This window comes from Spermophilus citellus, assembly GCF_964194105.1.
Source record: "Spermophilus citellus genome assembly, chromosome: 14".
In the NCBI taxonomy this organism is placed as follows: Eukaryota; Metazoa; Chordata; class Mammalia; order Rodentia; family Sciuridae; genus Spermophilus; species Spermophilus citellus.
The window spans coordinates 98,558,983-98,582,009 of NC_138194.1; the positions used below are offsets into that span (position 1 = coordinate 98,558,983).

Consider the following 23,027-nt stretch of genomic DNA (forward strand, 5'->3'; position numbering starts at 1 on the left):
AGGTTAATCACGATGGAACACATCAGTCAGCTTCCCCTGAGCACAGGCTTCCTTTGGACTCAGCCAATGGGAGGCACCTGAAGGTGGACTGAGGGTAGAAGAGTGAGGTTGGGTGTTTAGTCCCTGGCTCTTTTGGGGACCCACCTCCGTGGGGTGGGGCTGTTCTCCCACATCCACCACTAACTTGAGACATAGGAGGTATGGGAGGGAGGCAGAACCACTCCCTGTTCTTGCCAGAAAACTTGACTTCTCCCTGCATCCACAGCCTGTGCGGGAAGGCAGTCCGGTCCCCTCCCACTGTCCCCATCTGTCCTATTCCATGGACCATAGTCAGCTACATTCTAAAATGTGGTGCCACAGTGGAGTTCCTTTGAGCACCTAGGGCTAAGGCCACCAATTGGAGCCACACAGTCTGCCCCTAGCCAGCTGAGTGCCTTGGGGCCAGTCCCCACTTTCAGGCCTCTGTTTCCCCACTTGTAAAGTGAAGGTAGCACCACTCCCTACTGATGGTGTCGTTCCCATCTCCATGAGTTCCATGTCAGCACAGTGGGAGGCCAGCCCTGGATGGGCAGAGCATAGGAAGAGTGTCAGTAAAATGGCACTGTCCCAAAGAAAAACAATGAGAGCCACCTGGATAACTAAGTTTTTAAGAAGCCAGTTAACACTTTGAAAAGAGCCAGGTAATCACTAACTTAAAAATATGAATAAGAACTTACTTTTTTGCAGCAAGTCTTTGTAAACTGGTATTTTGTACCTACAGCACATCTTAACCCAGTGCAAAAGTTTTCAATAGTTAAAGTAAAAAGTATAGTTTTGGTCTGACCAAAACTACAATATTTTATTTAATGAAAAAAAAAATCCGATGCTGCTTCTTTTTAAAAATTTAAATTCAATTGACTAAAATTAAATAACATTAAAAATAGTTCCTCACTAATGCTATCCCCACTTAAAACACACTAGCCACATGTAGCCGATGGCTATTGTATTGAACTGTACTGAGATGAAGAGATTCATGGGAAGAGAAGTTGTCTGTGCTTAACTGAATGAATGTGTTCTTGTCTTATCCCAAAAGTAAGTGCCCAGGGCTTGTGTGTGGCTGCAAGATGTCATTACCATGCCAGACTCCTTCCATCTTTCTGCCTCACCGACTTAGGATGGCAAAATGAATTCTCTCTTCACCTGCTGAGTACCATTGTTCAGAAGAACTTACCTTATCATTCAGGGATAACTTACCATGTGGAATTTTGCATAGACCACTGTGGTTTTTATAAATGAAAGTTGCTGCTGTTAGTAGGCAGCAGTTTCCATTGAGAATAGGGAGGGAGGGAGAGCTAAAGGGGTTGATTCTGAGGATAAGGTTTACCAAGTGAGCCTGCACATTCCTGCATTGCTCCATCTGAGAGGGGAAGCAGTTGGCAAGGTTGCCTAAATATGCAAAGTACCCTCCCTCTTTCCCCACTAACAACAAATGAGGGGTTATATATTGCCCTGGCATAAATACAGGGAGAGTAGGGTTAATGGCTGAGATTATTGAGAAGGCTAGTGTCATGTTAGAGAATGAACAACCAACAATAAAAATTAAAAAAAATATATTTAAAAAAAAGAGAACACAAAGTGAATGAAATCTACAGTGATAGGGAGTCCACAGATGGTCACTGATAGGTTCACTTTCATTTGGGAATACTGTTTTATAATTCAATGATCTTGCAAGAGTACACAACTTCAATTTTATATCTATTGTTTTTCCACAACCATTTTTATTAAGTTTATCTCTTCATGTTTTAACTAAAGAAAAACACAAGCACAAGCCAGCATTTTTATATGAGACCCGGATGTGTTCACTTTAGCAATGGACTTTAAAAACTTTATCATCCCCTTGGTAGCTGTTCAAATATGGAGGGTAACTTGATACTGCCAGAGATATTTTGTTTCTGATTATTTTGTCAAACTCAGATATGTGCAGTTTTACAGTTAAAAAATCTACTAATGGAATTGTATTGTGTATCTCTCTGTGCTTCCTGACAAGAAATAGTGGGTTAGGAGATGGACATGGGTATTTTTACTACTCTGGCAATAATGTTTTACATTTCAACAGTGCTTTTCAAATCACAGCACCAGAGGTGGTGATAACCTGATGCATTGTTGAAATACAGCAAGTGCTTCAGCAGTCCGGCAGCACATATCAACTTTTAGACTAGGAAGCAAAGGATCGGGGTGGCTGCTGCATCAGGGAAAATAATAAAATACATTTCTATGGTGGTTATATCTGAGAGCTCAGAGCAGTTTTCAGGATTTTCTCTGCAAGTCTTCATTGTTCTCATCAGATCTCAATAAAACAGGGAGAGAGTAACTGTTGTTAGCTGCCCTTTACAAGCTCAGAAATACAGACACAGGTTTGGATCTGGAAAGATCACCAGGTCAGGCAGCGATGGGGTCAAATTTGGGGTCCCTCTCCCCTCTCCTGCCTGGCTCTTCTGTGCCCACCTGGCTGCTGCGGGGCAGCCAGCTAATTCTGGACATGTCAGAAGCTTCCCATTATTATTTTTGTGTGTTTATCTTTGAAACAGAGAAAGGCTCGCCACTGAGAAACACTGCTCCTCTCAGCTTTCCTTATTCTCATGATCTCTACTCCTCTGTATCTTTTACTTCTTTTGTTCTCTTTTTTCCTTCTAGTTTTTTCTTTGTTTTCCCGTTTGTCTTTACCATATCCCTTTTCACTCTCTTTGACTTAAGATCACATTTCACTATCCTTCCTCCTGGGGGTGCATCACAGTCCTACTGGGGCTTCTTTTCCTTGGAGTACAAACAGTGCAAACCCAGAGGTTATCTGCTGACACTTTTCTGGACATGCGCTTCCAAACTTGGCCACAAGGGGGTGTATGCGCAATACCTGTGGTTTCTTAGTGCTGAACAGAAGGATGGCTCTGGCTCTGGTCAGTCACAAGAGGAGCTGGACTTGCCATGCATCAAATCAGAAGAGGAGGGCACATGAGAGACAGGAGGCTAGGTGTCTCAGGTGTGTGAGTGACTAGGCCCAAAGGTCTGGTTCCACCCATCCTTAGATTGAGAGTGATATGTAAGTCGTGTGTCTGTGCGTGTGTCTGTGTGTGCACATGCAGGAAAAACTGGTGGTTGGAAGCTGTCTGATCTCTGAGTTTCCTTCCATATATAGTTCTGTATTTTGAATGTAAGTTTTCAGAGATTATTGAGCCAAGAGGAAGGAAAGTGAAAAAGCTTTAAAAAGGACTTACAGCCTATGGTAAGTAGGCTTCAGCTTCAGCTTCAAACTCAGTGATCCTGAAAGATCTCTCCTTGTCCTCTCCCTGTGCCCAGAGATGTGATGGCTAATGCAAGCTTGCACAGCCAGGAAGCAAGATGAATTGAGTTTCTTGGGTCCTTGGCACAGTTGGAATTGGACTTCCCCACCCTGGTGCTGCAGGTGTGGAAGTACTGGAGTCAGGTTTACCAGAGGAATGGGAAGCTTGTGGTGTGAGCAGCAACCTGTACAGTGAGGAAAACCACCTCATAGGCACATGCCTGGCATTTGGTGTACCCTCTGACCACTCCTAGTTTTTGCTGCAGTTGGTGACTTACTGTGCTTGGTGTCTTTCCCTAAGAGTGTGGGAGATAGAGGCAGCTGGGAATTCTGAAAGACAGCGCTGTGGTGGTGGCTGGTTAGGGCTGGGGGTTTGTTGTGGTCCCTGAGGTGGCCTGGAGATGATGGGTGAGTTTATTTTGGGAAGTGCCCCTTCTCTTGCAGGGACTGAAAGGCTCCTGCTGACATGGATCTGGGGACAAGGCAGCCTGAGTTCCTTATGGCAGTTTAAGGTCTATAGAGTTCAGGGCAGATACCAAGTATATAGACAGAAACTGCAGTGGCCCAGTGTCCTAGGCCTGAACTGGCTTTGGAGAAGTCTGATATGTTCATGCTACCTCCCCTGTTTCCAGAGCAGACTTCGAACACAGTAGGTGCTCAGTGAGCACTGGTATACTCTGGACAAATCTCTGGCCTGGAAGCCAAGGACCTGCATTTGACTACCAACAGCTTCTCACAAGAAAATCACTTTCCCCAAGACTCAATTTTCTCATTTTCAAGAGGACCACAGGGCTAGAGCCTGCAGGGTGGCAATCTCACACCAGCAGAGTGTGCAGCAAGGCGTGCAGGTGCCCTGCATCTAATGGTTCAGCCAGGTTGGTAGGTGGAGACAATTTCCTGATCATCTCACAGAGACATCCGTCTCCTTCTTCCCTGGAGGACCTAGTATGGGCATTCACAGTGCTGGGCACCTGCCCTTTTGGAAGGTTCTGTGAGAAGGAGGGTCTGGAGCAAAAGATTCAATGCCTTTGCTGTCAGCTTCCTGGTATACAACCCTCCTCCCCAGCTGCTGGCAGGACAACTCTGCCAACTGCTTGCATGGGGGCGGGATGGAGAGCCAGTCTCAAGTGTGCCTGATTGCCACCTGGGAAGGCAGAACTAGGAAGGGAGAGAAGGAGGGAGTTAGCATAAGGCAGTCCTGGGATCACCCGTTGACAGCTGTGGGACATTAAGCAAAATATTAAACTTCTCCCAGCCTTGGTTCCTTGATATGTAAGGGGTGATAAATAGAATCTTTCCTGCAGGATGTCAAGAGAACTGTATGCAAAGCTGCTAGCCCAGTGCCTGGCACTTAGTAAATGCTTCATAAAAACAGTGATTACTCAAGGTTTGGACTGCCAGTGGGGCAGAAGGTCTAATTGGAAGATGTAGAGGGAGAAGAGCTGTATGAAAAGAGAGTCTCAGACCAGTGTTCACAGGGGAGAGGATGAGCATCTGGTCCCCATTTTCCTCTCCTGGGGCTCATCCCATACACTCTCCATCCCCCCCTTCCTCCCTTTCCAAGCAGCTGTCAGGGAATCACACTCTAGAATGCAAGTTCTGTGAGAGTAATATAAGCCAGAGGTATGGCATTCCACTCAGTTGTAAAAGGAGAAAACATTTCCCTGTGAATCTTCCAGCTGCCCTCCTGAACTCCTGGCACAACCTGAGTATTGGAGGTGTACATCTAACACTCTGACCTCAGGCTAATCAACAAAGCTGGCAAGCTGGCACAACATCAGGGTGGAGCTGGGCAGCAGTCATCCACCCTCCTGCCTTACCAGCCTCTAGGTTCAGGGACAGAAACGGGTGTCCTTAATTCTCCCTTAGTCTGCTGGGATCATGCTCCACATCCAGCAGTTCAGCAGTGAGGATACCACAAGAGATGTTTGCCCAGTGCTTCTGAGAGTTACAGCTGGAGGAAAGATGAGTGCAGATCCCGAGAGCAGACATTAAGAGGAAAAAGAAAAGAGCAGCTAAACATTCATTATGTGTTGGATACTGGGGTATTTCATCATGAGTTAACATATTTGATCATCATGACCCTCTTGTTAAATAGGTTGTCCTCTCCACTTTACAGATGAGGGAACTGAGGCACAGGTGACATAACTTACTCATGAATCAGCTGAGCAGCACCAACCACCATGCATTTAACCTTCTCCTTTGACTTTCTCTGGAAGATGCATGAGGCTTATTCTTATTAGGGACCTTGAAGTGGCACCTCACCTAGAATCAGGTCAGACCAAGGCTGGAGCAGGGCATCAGGTACTTGAAACGCCACAGCTGGCTGGGGCTGGTGGTGGAATTGAGCACCTTGGACTCCTTAGAGATTCAGAGCACAGGGGCTGTCTCAGTGCCATGAGGTTTGGCCCCAGGCCACTGGCTAGAGCAGCACGCCCTACCTCACTCTTTCCACAAACATTTGTGGTGTCCCCCACACCTGTCTCAAGCACCAGGCATTGGGGACCTTCAACCCCCAAACCCTAAAACTCTACCTCTGCCCCTGAGATGTTCTTGGTTTAATGAAAGTAAAGAATTTGTAGCTCTCTGTGGAATGACCTCTGTAGGGATAGAGACGTGACCAGCTGTACTTGGGAAGTCCTGGAATGCTGCCCAGAGATGACATTGAGGACGGGGGACTTGAGGTGGGGATTTAAGGGCAAGAAGAGCCTGCACAGGGACTGTGGAGTCCTTGAGAGGCTGTAGACGTTTACTCCACACCCCTCGGAAAAACTGCAGCGGGCTGGGGGAGCGTTTGCTGGCTGTTGGGTGGGTAAGCAGACAGCGACTGAGGACTCCACCACCCACGTGCAGCGTGTCCACTTGGGGACAGTTCGGCGCTGCTCGCCCATCCAAGTCCAGGCACAGCTGTTTTGGCGGAAGAGAATGACCACGCGGAGCGAGTCGTGGATGACAAAGGCGCACTGAAGGGCGCGCGCGTTTATGTAACCGACCTCGGCGCCACGGGTCTCAGGAGGAAGGCGCACAGAGCCCGGGCATGGGGGAAGGACACGGGGCGTCATTTTCTGGCAAATATCGGTGGACAGCAAAGCGACATAAGTTGGGGAAGTCCAGCGAGCTGTAAAGAGCAGGGTGTCCGCTGTCTTTCCCCAAAGTCGCTGCGGCGAACCCTGGGCTCCCTTCCCGGCTCGGCCCTTGTCCCACCGCCCGGGATCGCTGGCTGGGTGACCTTGGGCGCGCCACCCGACCTCTCCGGGCCTCGTTCTCCCGGCCTGCGCGGCTGGCGAGGCCTTGAGAGTGTCCAGGGGCTCCGCGCGCCCACGACCTGGGGCGGGCAGCGGCCTGCGCTCCCCGCCGGCCCATCCCGCCGTGCAGCCCGGGCGGCCCGCGAGGCGGCGCGCGCCAGGCGGTTGGGCGACAGCGCGCAGGCGCGGCGCGGCGGGCGGGGCGCGGGCGCGGGGCGCTCGCGCGGCGGCTCAGAGTGCGCGGGGCGGCGCGCGGAGCGGGTCGCGGCGGAGCTGGGGGCCGGCGCCGCTGGCTGGCGAGCGGGGCTGCCTGCGTCGGGGTCTCCGCGCGCCGCGCGCCCGGCCCGAGGCCCGCCTGACCGCGCCGGTGCCCGCAGCGCGGGGCGCGTCCGGGAGGCGGCGGCCGCCCGCGCGGGCTCTCGGGCGCCTGGGGACCGGGCTGAGCGGCCGGTGCCCGCCCCGCGCCTCCGCCCGCCCGCCGGGCTCGGCCGCCGCCGCGGCGTCTGGCCGGGTCCCCGCCCCTGGGGCGCGCGCGGGTCGGGCTGAGGGGCCGCGTCCCGGGCCCGGGTGGCCGGCGAGCATGGAGGAGAAGTACCTGCCGGAGCTGATGGCGGAGAAGGACTCGCTGGACCCTTCCTTCACGCACGCCCTGCGCCTGGTGAACCAAGGTGAGGGCGCCGGCTGTCAGCTGCCCGCGGGGCTGCGGGTCGCCTGGGCAGAGGCCGGGGCTGCCGTGCGAGGACTCGGGGCGCCGCGGTGACCCGGTCTCCGGGCGTTTGGGCGGGGCCCGGGCGAAGGCGGGACGCCTGGGGAAGAGCCGCGGCGCACCTGGGGCTCGGGGAGGACGCGGGAGGCTGGGGCGTCGGGACAGGACTTGCGGGGAATCTTTGGGGACTCGGGGATACCCAGGGGAAACTTCTGGGTGGGGGCTCAGTGGGGAGGAGGTTGAATGATCTCATTGGAGGGGAGGGGGGACTCGGATCCGGCGCTCGGCTGGTCTGGGAGCTGGAGAAAGAGCTTCTGGAAAATGGAAGGACGTGAGGGGATCAGATGCAGAGGAGCGAAGGGAACAGGTGCTTGGGTTGTTAGTGAAGTTTGGGGACCTCGGAAGAGGCTTCGGGTCAGACCTCCCGCGCGGGGGAGGAAAGAGGCCGGGTCCCAGGGGAAGCCCAGGGCCGGGCCCGCCCTCCGGGTGGCCCGGCGCAAGTGGCTGCCCTGGCGGGGCAGGCTGCGCTCCCAGGCCGCGCGCTCAGCCGGCTCGCAGGCGGCCCTCGGCGGCGGAGCGACAGCGGGCGGCGGGAGCCCTTCTGGGCTTGTCCTCCAGTCTTTGGGAAGCGCCGGGTGGGCGACCTCCTTGGCGGCTGTCTTGGGGTTCAGGCGGAGGAGCCTGTGCCGCCTGTGCCTTTCGCACACTCCGCCACACAGCGCGGTGTGACGGCTCGGGGAAGCGCTGGAGCACGGGATCCTGGGTTTATGGGGCACGCCTACCGGGACAGGGTTCCTCTGGCGTGCTCCTGCTCTGGCGCCCTGAATCCTCTGCAGGGATGGACGGTAACTTAGCCTTCCTTGCCGGGGGCAGTCCACTGCTCCTGTATCTGGCATTGCCCTTCAGATGAAGATGGGCTGGCGACACTGGGCTGCTTTTCTCTGGGAAATGACAGAAATATTATCTGGTCAGATCTGTCACTATTTGCATGAATCACTCTGTGCTGTGACAGTCTATGGTTCCCTATTTAAATCGGGGCTTCTGCGCCTATTGTTGGCCCTGCCTTTTTTGTTGTTGGAAGTGAAAGACAAGGCAGACATATTCTTGTATATGGGCACTAGATTTTGAAACTACGACCTCCGGTACCTATTGAAGCCAGTTCTACGAAGTAGAAGTAGCGCTTGAGCTGTTGACTGGTGGGGCTCATGGAGAGACTCTGCCCATCTCCAACAATTTAAGCATATTTGGATTGTAGAACAGAAATAGGTTCATAGAGCTCTCCCATTTTATTTTCATTGAATGTTTATTCTTATTTCTTTAATAAAAAGGGCTTTTGAAAAAGCAATGGGCACAAGTTCCTGAATTAAGAGAAAAAGAATGTGAGTTTTATTCCCATGCCCTTCTGAGCAGTTCTGCAGTTAGGTTTGTACTCCTTGCTCTTTATGATTTACATATATCTTTTGTTGCCTGCTGGGCTGTCAGCCCTGTGAAAGAAATTTCTTTGTACATTGTGTGAGATCATTAGCATTAAAAATATTCTGGACAGTGGCATCAAGTGCAGTTTTCCTAATAAAGAAGCTGAATCAAAGTTACAGTATGCTCAATTAAGGAACCAGTTTAACTAAAAGTGTAATGAGTTTTCTTACTGCAAAAGTCAGCATTATTTTCTGTGCCATGTTGCCACAGTATTTTGTTGGTAATATGGTTCACACTTCTTTTGGTTTCTCTTCTTACTAGTGATAATGGCTTCTACTTACTTTAAACTGATATTGGGGAAATGTTGCCATTTAGTGATTTTGGGGTGTTAGGCTTGATTACCTTACTTTTCATCACAAGTGTAATTCTTGTAAGAAGTGCATCTCTCCCATTTGAAGGGAGAGATGTTCGTGTTAATGCTGTTAATTTAGATGGCTTTGAACTAAATGTTTTCCTTTAAATTCTAGGCCGCTATCCAGAATGCAAAGCTCTGTCATTTAAAATATTAATTATGCTGTTACATAACTCCAAAATTACAAGTGCCTTTCTAAAGCATAGTGTCTGAAGACAGACTTTGTTAGTTAGGAAAGTTTGATTTTATATCTGATGAGCATCCTGTTATTGCCTATATGAAAGTACTTTTATTCTCATTTAGCTGTGTTTTTATGTGTTTTCCCCTAAGGAAAGTCTTTTTTTTTCCCAGAAGTTATTCTTATCCCAGCATTAAATCTTATGCTGGCACTAAAAATCTTGAAGTGATGATTGGTCAGCCTTCTGAACTTTTATTTTACTGTGTTGTGACATGTAATAGATATATTTTGCAGTTAACATCTCCAAATGGTGACACGACATTATGTTCGCTTAGTGTTTTAAAATTTCCAAGGCACTTTGACACATGCATCTAGTTCCATCTCACACTTAACATTTCTGGTAGTCAAGATATTGGTGTCTCCCAGGGAGACAGCTATATGGCTTTAGACTACCCCCAATTTGTTCCCAAACTGTCTTTCTCTGAGGTCATTGTCCTTGTGTCTTCCTCCAAAGACAGAATGAAGCACTTTGCACATGCTAATTAAAAACCCTGTAGAAATCGGTGAAATTAATATGATTGTTCCTGGTAAATAATGTGTGTCTTTAGGAAAACTTATCCTGAGTTTTAAAAATTTTTTTCTGTACTTGTCTTCTTTGACAAAACAAATGTTCATTAGAGCACAGGATTTTAATATCAGGTCAACAGGCACTTTTAAATTAAAGCCTGCCTGTTACCAGTATTTTTGTTTACAAATCAGCAAATTATGGTAATGAAAATAATAAATGAGATGTAATGAGATAACAAATGAGTTATCCTGTTTTGATATTCAGTATTCGTAAACATCGATCAACTTTGTGGCTAAATTATTTTTTCCTAATAATCTTTACGTTGAGCTGGATGATGGATGACATCAAGAGATGCGCTCTTATTCAGTACAGGTTGACCTTTTACTTTTCCCAGATTCGTGTTTCATGATGGGCATTAGTTACTGATTTTATTTTTATTTCTCAGGATAACTGGTTCTCTTCTACCTCCCTTAAATATTGAATTTGTTTCTCTAACAAAAATTTAATGTTTACCTGATGCTAAAATGGAATCAAAGCAAATAGGTTTTGGTATTCTGTGTCCACTGCCTGCCTCCCAGGGCACCCCTGACCCAGGTGCCTATAGGGTGAATTGACATTGTGTCTCTTGCTAAGGAGGTTCATTGGAGATGAGAATATTGTTGCGTAGGAGTATTGTCTGCTAGTAGGAGTTGTGCTGACTCTTACTAAAAAACATCTGAAGAAATGTCTATGCATTGTAATTTAATCCAACTCTTCAGTATTGGTTTGGATGGTTTTCAATCCAAGCCAAGTAACCATTAAATAAGATGACATAACACTGTTTTAATTATCTGATGTAATACATGGTTGGTGGCTCATTCCCTGCCAAGTCACATTTAGTTTTGGTTACAGGAGGAAGTGTGGTCTGTTTTTGTTCAGATTCATAAAGTTCTTTGTTGGTATTTCAAAATAAGTTTTTTTTTTGTTGTTGTTGTTGTTTTTTTTTTTACATTACATCTCAAGTGCTAGGGTGCTTAGCATTACCTAGGATATATGTGGGGCATTCAGATGTATAAAGGGGAAATGTATAAACATAGGAATGCACATGCTATAAGACACAGTGGCTTAACATTTTATTTTGGGAGATCCCTTTGGAAAACAATTTTGATTTGCCTGAATGTTGTCAGCCTCATAAAGCAAGGAGAATCTCCAAATTGTGTTTGAGTGGGATGCCTTCATGCTATGATGTGTGATTCTGTGTTGCATCCAGAGGGGGATGTGGTTAGATGTTAATTGTTTTTCTTCTGTTATCAGTTTTATATTTTTAATTTTTTGCTATGTTTTTGTAAGAAAATAGATATGATGACTCAGTTTTAGGTAGTCCATTTCTGAGTTTTATATAGTGTATTATTAGTGATTGTGAGTTACAATGTTTTGGCATTTGGACATTAATTATGTGTTTATGGATAGCTTTCCATACTGGGCTTTTGTGCTGGTCCTGGAGGTAGAGAGGGAAAGCAGTCTCTGCTTCTGAGAAAGTGTCGTCCTCTCTGTGAGAGAGGAGGAGCTTTGCATTTATAGGTACTCTCTTTCCTAAGGAACAGCTTATTAATCCTTTAATTGTTTATATGAGAAATTGGTGTGATGTGGGAATTCTTGTTAAATTCTGTGTTGAATTTTTTTTTTTTATGTCCATCAAGTTGCCCTTCTGAAATAGTTAGTGGCCAGATAATTTGTATTTAACTGAGATAGTTTATGGACATTTCTGAGCACTTTTCTAACCCTGCCATGTTTCAAATCTTAATACTTGTAACAGCCCAGAATGGAGAGGCGTTTGGCCAGCGTTTCAGTGGTAGAAAACAAGACTGACATTAGAGTGACATGCCCAAGGTGGCATGCTTATAAAACGTCAGCGCCAGGTGCAGTCTCTGTTGTCATTTCCCTGGGAGGTCTACATGTGAAGTTACTAGTCAGATCTTGGTGATGGAGTTAGCCACAGGAGGAGAATGAAAACCTTGGGTGCTTTATGATGAGCAGTTTGTTCTTTGCTCCATGGTCTTGCCAGATTGCAAGGTAAATGATACAGCATCCGTAATTATACTTAGCTCCTCACATTGCTGCTTTTCTTCTCACCACTTCCTTTTCTCTGTAATGGGTTGCACTGCCTATTTTCTGGTGTCGCCTGGCACCCAGGGCTTAAGTCTCCTGTGGTACAGTTCTTGACACACTGTTTGGATCTCTCTGTCTGCACTGGGAGGAAGCGCCTGGTCTAACATCTCTGTGTGAAAGCCTAGTCTTGTGAATGGAACTCCAGTCTTCATTCCTCTGTTGTTCTTAATTGTCATAAACATAGGGGAATTAGAGTCTATATGGGATTCAGCAATCAGTCAAGAGCCTTGTGCCAGAACATTTTAGAGCACCAGAACTGGGGCTGGAATGTAGTATTTAACAGCTGTGCACATATATCAGTGAAAGGATTTGAGTGAAAGGCACTTAACTGTGGTACAACCATAGGGGTCCTTTTCTATAAGATAATGAGAAGATATTGTCAGACCTGCTTTAAATCGGATGTTTATTTACTTTTATTCTTTAAACAATTTTTAAAAAAATTGTTTTAATTATACTTTTATTCTTTCTTGAGGAACTTGTTAAGCCATTGCCCTCTGGTACAATTAGCTCTTCTTCCCTTTTAACCCCATAGTGAAATTTTATTTATTTATTTATTTGACAGAGTAAAGCCAGATTTTGGAAGCCCTTGTCACATGCTAAGTAAGACTTTTTATGAATTGAAGGAGTTAATCTGCAATGTCAGATGCTAAACAGAAACCCAAAGCCAGATAAACAATTGAAATTGGAAGTTTAATGCCAAGGGCAATTTGGATATCAAAAGACCCCTTTGCCTGTTATCCAGTCCCCACTGAGTAAAGAGAGAATGGCTTCCATTTTTTCTCAGCATTGGGGATAATGATGATAATAAAAGCTATCACAGGGAGGGCCTCTCCTGTGCTAGGTGTTGTCTTGCAAGGTAGGTGGCTTAAGTTCCTGCCAGTTTCCTTTATTTTTTTTTTTTCAAATGAGGCATCTAAGGCTCAGAAATGTAAGGTAACTTGCTTAGTCAAGGTGCACAGCTTGTAAGTAGTCAGGCTGAGATTTTAAATCAATTCTAGAGTGTTCTGATAGGATACTTTAACAAAAGCGATGAAATGACTTTACTCAACTTTGTTTGTTTTTAAATAAAAGTTTCATTGTAGTAGAAAGCCATTAGGAATTTCCACAGTTCATGATGAATCTTTAAAAAAGGTTTCTGAAAATGTGTTTTACCAAAAAGGCAAGCTCACTGTTTTTCCTGTGCTCTCCAGCAATATTTTTCAGTCTTCAGCGGACGTGCCAGGTAATGGTTTTTAATTATGTATGTATTTCAGTGGTCAAAGAGAAAAATAGAAAAACATCCTGTATAGAATGTTTGTGAGTGAAATTCTTGCTAAGGGTCTGTTTACCTTGAGGGAATCTCTCAGAGGCACAGAACCCTTTGTAGTTTAATACCTTATCACGGAAATGGTTGAGAGTATATCAGAGATTTATAGTCAGTTTATGGTATATTTAGAAATTCTCCATCCTCTGAAAATAGACTCAAAAAACTGTCAGCATACAAGAACAAATAATTCCTGCAAATAATGGTTTTTGGCTCTCTAGAAGGGACATTAGGCTTAAATGTACTTGCTTTATAATTGCTAATAATATTAGCTATCATTTATCAAGAGCTTTGCATGCTCTATGTATAGTCTTTCATTTAATTCTTTCAGCACTCTTACAAGTGTAAATCATTTTATCTTATTTTGCAGATGAGAGAACTAAGGTCAGAAAGATCAAATAATTCACCCAACATCACACAGCGAGCAAGGGGTGAACCAGGATTCAGATCCTCACCTGCTTAACTTTATGCAATATACCTGTGAGCACCAGGTAGTGGTGGAAACTTTCTGGTTTCATGTGTTTGGTTTTTGTGGGGAATTCTGATAACACAGTTCTTCAGGTTAATTTCTTAGTAATGGACTGGTGAGCAGTAGAGATTGCATATTGTACAGAGGGACAGACCCTGGCCTGGCAAGGGACAGAAACTTTTTGACCAGGGCCCATATGGAGAATCTGGGGAATGGAATTTACTTGGGGGAACAGCCTTGCTTAACAAGGAATAAATTGTAAGAAGTGCCACGTAATTGTAGGAGGTGACAACTTTCTAGTCTGTGCAAGTTAGTTTCTTGGAGCCTTAGTTTTACCATGAGTAAGATTGAGGGTCTGGTGTCTATTTCTGAGGCTGCTTTTCTGACATATGCACAGCATCCAACACATCATAGGTATTTAGTGAACATTACTTGCTATTTTATAGAGTGCCCTGAGGCAGGTGTTAGGAGTATTGGCACCACTTCCCAGACATTAAGTGTATTTTAATAATACAAAATCATCTAGTTGTAATTCTTGGAGTAATTTTATGATGTTAGAATAATTTTATTTTCCTATCCTGGAAATATTGAAGAATAAATCCCTTATTTAGGAAGTTTGTTTCATTTATATCAAAGTGATTGATTTTTATTATCCCGCTAAAGAGACAGCACCTGAAGCTTCAATTAGCAAGTGGAGTTTCATCAGCAGTTGTATGACTACAGAGCTCAAAGCCTGTCTGGACACTTAGCAGCCTCTACAAGCACAGGGTGTCTTACTCTGAATTTTTAAGCTGTAAATTTCTATACTTTCTTAAAAAAATATTTCTTTATTTTTCACCAATCAGCCTCTGCTACTCTTTGAGGGATTTTAAAGGTGTACCTGGCAATTATTGATGGTTTTCCTTAATTTGATAAAGGGGGTGAGTATGAGACAGCAACCTTTTGAACTTTCTTTTTGGTATAAGTCTTACACTTGGGGTCACTGTTGGCTTGAGTGCCCACTGAGAAATTCCTCCAAAGGAGAGAAGAAGGGGACTTTGGCATGCTTTCCTCCTCTGCTTGCCATGCTGTGCACACCCGGTGCTCTGCCTTTCCTCCACTAGATGGCGCTCCACATAGCCAGGAGACCCTCTCCATCCACTGCGGGAGCTGCTCTGTATAGAAGCTGATCCTGATCAGCCAGCTTGCCTTGTGTTGGGTTTCCATGCATTGTACTCATCTTTCATATTAGTTGTGGAAAGCCATGACATTTTTATTTTGTAAGTACTGACTTGAGTTCCTGAGGTGTGTTGTGCACTGTTGCTAGATTCCTTTTCACCCATTTCTGCAGTTTAATTCTTGTGACAGTCATGTGAAGTTACTTTTGTTGTTTTCATTCTACTGATAAAGAAATGGTGCTTAGAAGGTTATATAACTTGTTCAAGGTCATGGGGCTAACTTAGAGGGGTCACTGTTACCTAAAGAAAAAACATTCTCAAAGATGTTAGGGTAGTCTAACTTATGGCTACCGGCTTTGTAATATGATTTTTGGAGGGAAAATTATAATACTCACTGTTAATTTGCATTGGACTGTATGTCAAAATCTTTGGTTTGTTTAAGGGTGCAACAGTAGTAACAAAAGTTTTGTCAGCTGATGTGGAAAGCCCTGCTTCCTGCCTTCTGTTGTCTGCTGACTTGACTGCTAGTGGGCTAAAGGACTTGTCTGTGTCTAAACCAGGAAAAAGTTTGGATAGAGCCATCATTCTGTTTTCATTATTTTTTTTTTTTTTTTTTTTTTTACCAGGGAATAAGAAGGGATCACTGGATCAAGAATCCACAGGACTGTAAAAGTTTCATTCATTTATGCAACTGTTACTTGTTGAACTTGAATATTTAACACTTCCAACTTTAACTGTCACTTTACTTCTTCATCAGTGACTTTACTTCTCTAAGGTGCTTTCCCACCGCCGCACATGGCAGTGATGCCCACCTCATGGCTTGCCATTGAGGTGAAGTAACACTGATATCTAATGAGAATATGAGATTATCACACATTTCTCTTCCTCATGTCCTCTTTTATATCTGAATTTCATACTTCAGTTCATGGTTATCTACCAGTGCCATAGATTATCTGTTTTGTTTTTCTCTTCTTTTTAGGCTTGGTTTCTCTAGCATCTATGCCTCCTCTGTCCTCTGTACTTTGTTTTCAGTTTGAGTGACTCAGAATACAAACAAATCTAACACTTAGAAACATCCCTTTTGCCATTTGCTTGTCTACTATGTGCAAGCCATGGTTAATTGAAAATGATACTGAACTCAGATTCAGACTATTTGCTAAAAAGAATAATAATACAGTTATATGATAGAAAACATGAGTTTGTATTTCAGCTCTGCCACATCTTGGCATCGTGATGTTGGTTGCATTAACCCTTTTCAGCCTGTTTCATGTCTACAAAATAGTTAAAAAGTTAGTTTTAACAAAGAGTGCATTCCTTTGGATTTTCATGCCATTCAGTGGTGTGAAGGGTAGTTTGGTGACATGCCTGGCTTGTAATAGTGACGTGGTGAGGAGCTGCTGCTGTTGTTTTCTTCAGCATGTTTTATCAAAAAAAATCGTGATCCTGCAGTGGACACAAACATGTCTACAGGACAGTTTTAAGAATGTTAAGTGCCGAGCTAGAAGAGATGAGGAGAGTGGGGTCTCAGAGTGGGGTCTGGGCCTGTCAGGAGCAAGATGGCTTTCTTCTTCAGCGAGAGTTACCTGGAGGCAGAACTTCTGCAGGGCAGGCGGCCAACCTGGGCAGCAGCAGGTCACTCACTGGCTCCTGCAGAACACTGGCTTTGTCTCTCCTGTCTCCATTACTCTTCAAGGTCCTCCTTCTTGTGGTGTATTGTAGGTATTCATCTGTTTCCTTCCTTCCCTCCCACTTTTAAGACCTTTATTCCTTATTTCTTCTTGGTGTTAATTTTTTTGGGGGAAGTGGTACCAGGGATTGAACCAAGGGGCTCTTAACCACTGAGCCACATCCCTAGCCTTTTTATTTTTTTTTTGAGACAGGGTCTCACTGAGTTTCTGGGGGCCTCACTAAATTGCTGAGGCTGGTTTGAACTCGTGATCCTCCTGCCTCAGCCTCCCTAGCTGCTGGGATTACAGGAGTGTGCCACTGCACTTGGAGGCATTGAAAGTTTTATAATTTTAAACTTAGAGAAGAATTAGAAGAGCAGTGCTCAGCACCCCTCACAGCCGTCTGTCTGGATTTGCCAGTTTACACAGCCACATCTGCCTTGGCATCCCTCTGTGTGTGTGTGTATTCTCATGACTTGGGTGAGAGGAGGGAACAAGTATTAGGTTTCTTTACCCACTACGTACTTACATACCACAGTGTTTATTTCCTAAAAATAAGGGCCTTTTTCTTCATAACCACAGTGTGATTATCAAATTAAGAAGTTGAGCAGCAACAAAGCACCGTTAGGTACTGTCCGCATGCTGAGGTCGCCTGCTATTCCCTGCCCTTTCAGGTCCAGTGCAGGGCCACGTGTTGTATGCAGTTGTCAGGTCCCCTTGGGTTTCCGTGAACGACTCCTCTGTTGTCCGTTGCCTTCCATGACAGGCATTTCAGAAGAACCCAGGCCAGGTTTTGTGGCATGTCTCTCGGGTCGGGTGGTCTGATGTCTCCTGTTCTGCACTCTGGGCAGGGATGCTGCAGAGGAGATGGTCCTTCTCAGAACACCTACCAGGGCACATGGTGTCAGTGTCACTTCTCCTGTTAGTGGTGGTCAGTTTGGTCAGTTGGTCACTGTGGTGCCAGAATAGCTCCACTCGAAAGTAGCTGGTTTCTTTTGTGATGAATTAGCACTTTCTTGGAGAGAGATCTTGAGACAGAGAAAACTCTGTTCCTCATTAAAGTCTCTCACAAATTCTCCCAGCTCTTAGTTACTGCTGCTTCCCTGAAACATCGCTGTTACCCTGTGTTTATAAAATGGCAGTTTCTAACTCATTCATTTCACCTCCCTTCATTTTTACTGGTTGGCTTTCTGCTGACAGGAGACCTCTTTCTCTTTTCTCTCCTTTCTCTCCTTCCTTCCCTTCCTCCTGTTTATCGATCACCTGTCTTGTGTGTATTAGGAATTCATGGATCCTCTTTTTAATTCAATGGGTTATAATCCTTTATTATCACTATATAAGTTGATGCTTGGATTGTCCTGGATTTGGCCACTGGGGCCTTTCCCTGGCTCCTGGGTTCTTTGACAGGATCACCTCACACACTTGAGCACAGGTAGTCTGGATGAATGGGTTCTGCATCTGTGTGTTCAACCAACAGTAGATCCGAAACACTTGGGGAAAAAATAGGTCTTTATTAAACATGTACAGACTTTATTTTTATTTTCTAAACAACAAAGTATGACAATATTTATGTAATATTTACATTTTATGAGGTTTTATAAGTAACATAGAGATGATTTAAAGGATGTGGGAGGTTGCCTAGGTTATGTGTAAATATAGACACCATGTTATATAAGAACCGAGTATCTGCAGAGTCTGGTATCTTGGGGCAGTTCAGGAAGCCATCTTTTAAGGATACCAGAGAGTTCTGTATTTTTAATTTTTCAAATTTTGTTTTACTTTCTAAGAGCATTTTGTTCCAGGGCTCTATGCTCTGCCCAGGCTCTAGAGTCAACTCTTTCTTCCTCGGTGGATGCCAGGTTATTTTACAATGGAATATTGTTTATACACCAAGGTCTGGGCGGCTGGAGTATGTCTGATTCCAGGCCGTTTATTCGGACATCAATAGCAGGGGTGTGACTGGCAGGTCTCCACTGTCTCTGTGCTCAGCTCTTAGCCTAGAGCCAGAAGGTTAAGGAGTAAATATTCTGGGGGTGTACACCGTATTCAGTATCTACCTGTATAGTGGAAAATGAGCTGTAGACAGTATGTAAATAAATGAGTGTGTTTGTGTTCTGACAAAATTTGAACCTAAACAAGCAGCATGCTGGCTTTGGCCCTGACTGAGCCTGCCTACCCCACCCTGCTCTCAGAGACTAAGAACCAGGTTTGAGTACCAGATTGGTAAAATTTTGTTTTATCAGTGCTGTCTACAATAGGGGCATAATAAAAATACTATAATGATAATTATGAGCTCTTTCTAGTATGGACCATTCATTTATCTTTTAAAGGTGTTTTGGTCATCAGTTTCTTGTGACTTGTCATTTTACTAAGGTCCTTATTTATAAGATGAAAGTCTTTTAAAAGTATAATATGCAAAGTAATAATGAGAAAAAAATAGGTTCATAAACTCACGAAGGCATTTTTGTAGCCACGATAGAAAGTTGCCCCTTGTTTGGAATGCCTGTCTGGAGGAAGAGCTGTGTGTGCAGACTGGCACCTGCCCCTCCTGGGGTCTGGTATCAGGCGCTTTCCTGCAGCCTAAGCTGGAAGACCGGGCTCCAGCATCAGTCAAGTGACTGTGTGAAAAATGTCAAAATCATACTCCTTTTATTGTCACAGGATAGATTTGTTTCTTCACGATTTTTCTCATGTAATGTCTTGCTCTAACTTATTCAGAAAAGGACTCCTTTACAGCAGTGGCAGATGGATTTCATCAGGAAGTACTCCTGTTCTCAGAGAAGAGTATCCCTGGGAATGGCCACCTCTTGGTGATGCCTGCTACCAGCCCTTGAGGTGCTGATGGACACGGACAAAGAAACCAAGACCTGGTGCGTTGCAGCAGATGGCTGCAGTGCCGCATCAAGATGCAGTTGTGCAGCTGTGCCAGTTCAGGGTCTCCGGTGATTCAAAAGCAAGTTAGGCTTTAATGGTCACTTATATATATTTTCTTTAATTCCAAAAATGTGGGGCTGTTTGAAACTTTTGGTGAGCAGTGGCTCTGGGTGTCACGGGCTGTGGTGCATACTGGAGACAGCAGGGTGCGTCTTTGGCCCTTCCTCTAAAATCCAGAGAAGTGGTCTCAAAGGTCTGTGTGGCAGGACAAGTCATGTTCCTGGGGGGAGAGAGAGCAGGCTCCTTCTTCTGCTTGGATTTTGTCTTCTAGGTCTTGAGGTGCCTTATGAAATTTTGCCTTGTTTGGTAAGTTTTACTGTTTTTTTTTTAATTTTTACTATTTAATTTTGAAAACAGGGAAGTTGCACAACTTGCTGGTAATAATGATTTATGTAGACAAAGCACAAGCATGTGCCATAAATTTCACATCAGCCTTTCCTCAGCAGAACCCAAGCAGGCCACACAGGTGCCCCATGTGGCTTGGTGCACTGGATGCCACCCAGACAAATCACAGCAAGTGTGGCTGGATTGAGGGAGCAACACAAGGACCCCAGGGGTCTTGTGTTTATGTAAAGGAACTTATTTATGTAAGGAACTTATTCTTCAGCATCTGTCTCTCTCTGAGAGACATGGAGAAAGGAGTTTCTCCACTTTTGAACACAAGGCTTACCAGTTAGTATACCCCTAATTCAGGCAAGAGGGACTTGTAATTCCCCACCCTGTATTTATGCAGTCTACAATAATTTAGAAGAACGGGGCAAGAAGAAAGACGTTACATAATTTGGTAATGCTCTGTAGGATTCTGGATGGTTCTGTCAGAGCTTCCTTTTCTGCCCTGGGCAGGGTCCCCATCCTCAAATGGTGTGTGACTTGGGTGATGAGCTCAGCAAGCTTCAGGTCCTCTGCCTGCACACGTCACGGGATATGTGCAAAGTGCCTGACGTTCAGTACTCAAAAGTTGGTCACTTCCTTTCCCCAGGGCATTAGGCCAGAGGACACATGTCTTGCTTCCCTCCTCTTGGAGCCCAGCACAGAGCACTGGCCACAGAGCGGATGCTCCTCAGGTTCTTGGGCACTTGGAAGAGTGCACATGAATTCCCCACTTGTCCGCACAGTTTTACTCCCAATAAAAGGGCTGGTAGCAGAAAGGAGTTTTGTGCTGTCGAGAGTGAGCCCTAAGGTAGAAGGGGAGCATGATCTGTGGTCACGACTTCGGATTCCTGGGGTGCCTCTGGGAGGAAAGCTTTAGGGTGGATGTTTCTCCAGGCTCCTCAGACTGGAGCAGTGTTGGGTTCTTGGTGAGGACTACGTGCTTATCCTGGGTAGTGCTGGAACACAGGGCTGGGTAATCCTTCGCCCCTGCTTAAAGTGTTCTCAGCATGAAGTAGCCAAATTAAAAGACATTTTATTGCAGAGTGGTAAGTGCTGTCACAAAGACAAGCCCACAGGGTTCTATGGCCCTGCTTAAGAGCTGTGCGCTATTCCAGTTGGGGGAGGAAGAGGGACTTAGGAATGACTCCTGACGTAGTAGTGAAACACCCTGGGCACCAGAGTGACGCAGCTGTGATCTGAGGAGGTTCACTTCTCAGAGCCCCTCTCCCAGCATTGCTGAGACTCAGGACTGTGGGTCCTGGGGCAGAATGTGTGGTGCCTGTGCTGCTGTTGTCCCTCTCTGCATTCCCAGGGCCTGGTGCAGTGCCGTCCTCTTGGCCTCCTTCTTTGCATTTGTCCCACTCCACCATGGTGCTTTGCTGGGAGCTGCTTCTCCCATGGAAACCCCGGCCCCGACAGGCTGGAACTCTGACTTGTAATCTTTGGTTCACTCTGCAGTGCTTAGTACTCAGAGTCAGCCTGGGAGGTAGTGGGCACTCCCCCAGTGTTTGTGGAACGAATAGCAAGTTAATCTAAGTTTCTTCCTTTGGATTAGGGCAATGAATTCATTCTCTTTGGATGGTTTGGTGAAGCAAAACTGAAAAAGAATATTTGCTTTTTATTTGGGTTTCCCATCTATTGACTTTGAGGAGAGATCTGCCATTCTCAGACAAGTGTGCTGGGCTGTGGGTCTGAGCCCCGAACTTTGTGGGTGGTCACCCCTGCTGCCTCTCTGAGCTCCCACGTCCTAGCTCGTAAAGCAGGCATGATTCCAACTACCTCCCAGACCTGTGGTGAGCATTTAGCAACATGCTTCAAGACATTAACCACATTCTCAGCTCCTGAGAGCTGGACTTGGACTGGCTGCTAGATCTCCTGTGCCCAGAACTATGCTCAGTATTTGTTGAATGAGCAATGTATGTGAGGGCACCTTCATTTGGAGTATAAGGTGAAAGCAGGAAGAGATTGAGAAATGGGCAAGAGAGGTAGGCAGGAGCCAGAATGCAAAGGGCCTTGTGGATGGCTAAGGAGTGAGAGTGTAGTTTAGGATCTGGAAACATGGTTGAAGAGTGCAGTGCAGGGGACTGATATGGTCAGCTTTGGGATTTTGAAATATCATTTGGGATGCTGAACAATCAGGTTGAAAAGGTTTTAAAATGTGTGAGTTCAGTTACATATGTGATCTTTCTAGAATTTACTTTCACTGAAAGGCACCATCCTGTATTTGAAGCCCTGGTTAAGGATGAGCTCACCCAGGGAGCACATGGGGTCAAAAGAGAAAAGTTCAAGGGAAAGAATCCTTGCAGCCATATGAACGTTGAAGTGTTTGTTGGGCAAAGGAAAAGAAATCCTTAGTCATTTTTTTAGTGAGTTAAGTGACTTCATAAAGAGTGTGTGACCCCAGCGTGGTAGCACACACCTGGACTCCCAGGTACCTGGGAGACTGAGGCAAGAGGATTGCAAGTTTGAAGCAGCCTCAGCAATTTAGCAAAACCCTGTCTCAATTTAGTAAAATAGGAAGTGCGGGGATGTGGCTCAGTGGTAAAGTGCTTGTGTAGCATGCACAAGGCCCTGGGTTCAGTCCTTTGTACTGCAAAATAAAAAGCAATTGAACAAAAGTGTGTGACCCTGCCACTGTAAATTACACTAAAAATTGTTTGTTTTTAAAAGTTTTTTTTTTCTTTCTCTTTTGCTGATATATTTCTCTTTTTAAGTAGGAAACTTGAATTTTATGATTCCAGTTATGCTGAGGCAAAGTAGGATCTCTGCATGCTCTTTTTTTATCATGATTATCCAGTCACATAAATTGTGCAGTTAGTGGGTTTCACTATGATGTTTCCATGCACATATATACTCTGCACCGAACTGCATCCACCCTCTATTTCTTCCCCATCCTTTGATACAAAGAGCTCAGGATATGGGGGAGACTTCCCATAGGCTTAACGGCTTCTGACAGCTTCTCTTCACCAGTGACCACAGGCCTTCCAATCTGACTTGGAGTTGGGTTCACACATTCCTGGACATTAAAATCACATGCTCTGTGGCTGCTGGTCCTCACTAGCGTGTCCCTGGGGGAATTGATTCATTCCTTGTGAATGTTGTTGATTGGTTGGTTGCATCTCAGCTGATTGTGTTG

General features: G+C 45.4%; 1 protein-coding gene across 1 annotated transcript in view; it reads left to right on the top strand.

The window, feature by feature from the left end:
• The first annotated feature begins 7,097 nt into the window (after window positions 1-7,097).
• Window positions 7,098-23,027, top strand: part of KHDRBS3 (KH RNA binding domain containing, signal transduction associated 3) — a 168,842-nt gene continuing 152,912 nt past the window's right edge. The window contains exon 1 of the mRNA XM_081266259.1: window positions 7,098-7,229. Within this exon, the coding sequence (XP_081122385.1) occupies window positions 7,142-7,229 (88 nt within the window). The 5' untranslated portion in view covers window positions 7,098-7,141. The remainder of the gene's footprint in view (window positions 7,230-23,027) is intronic.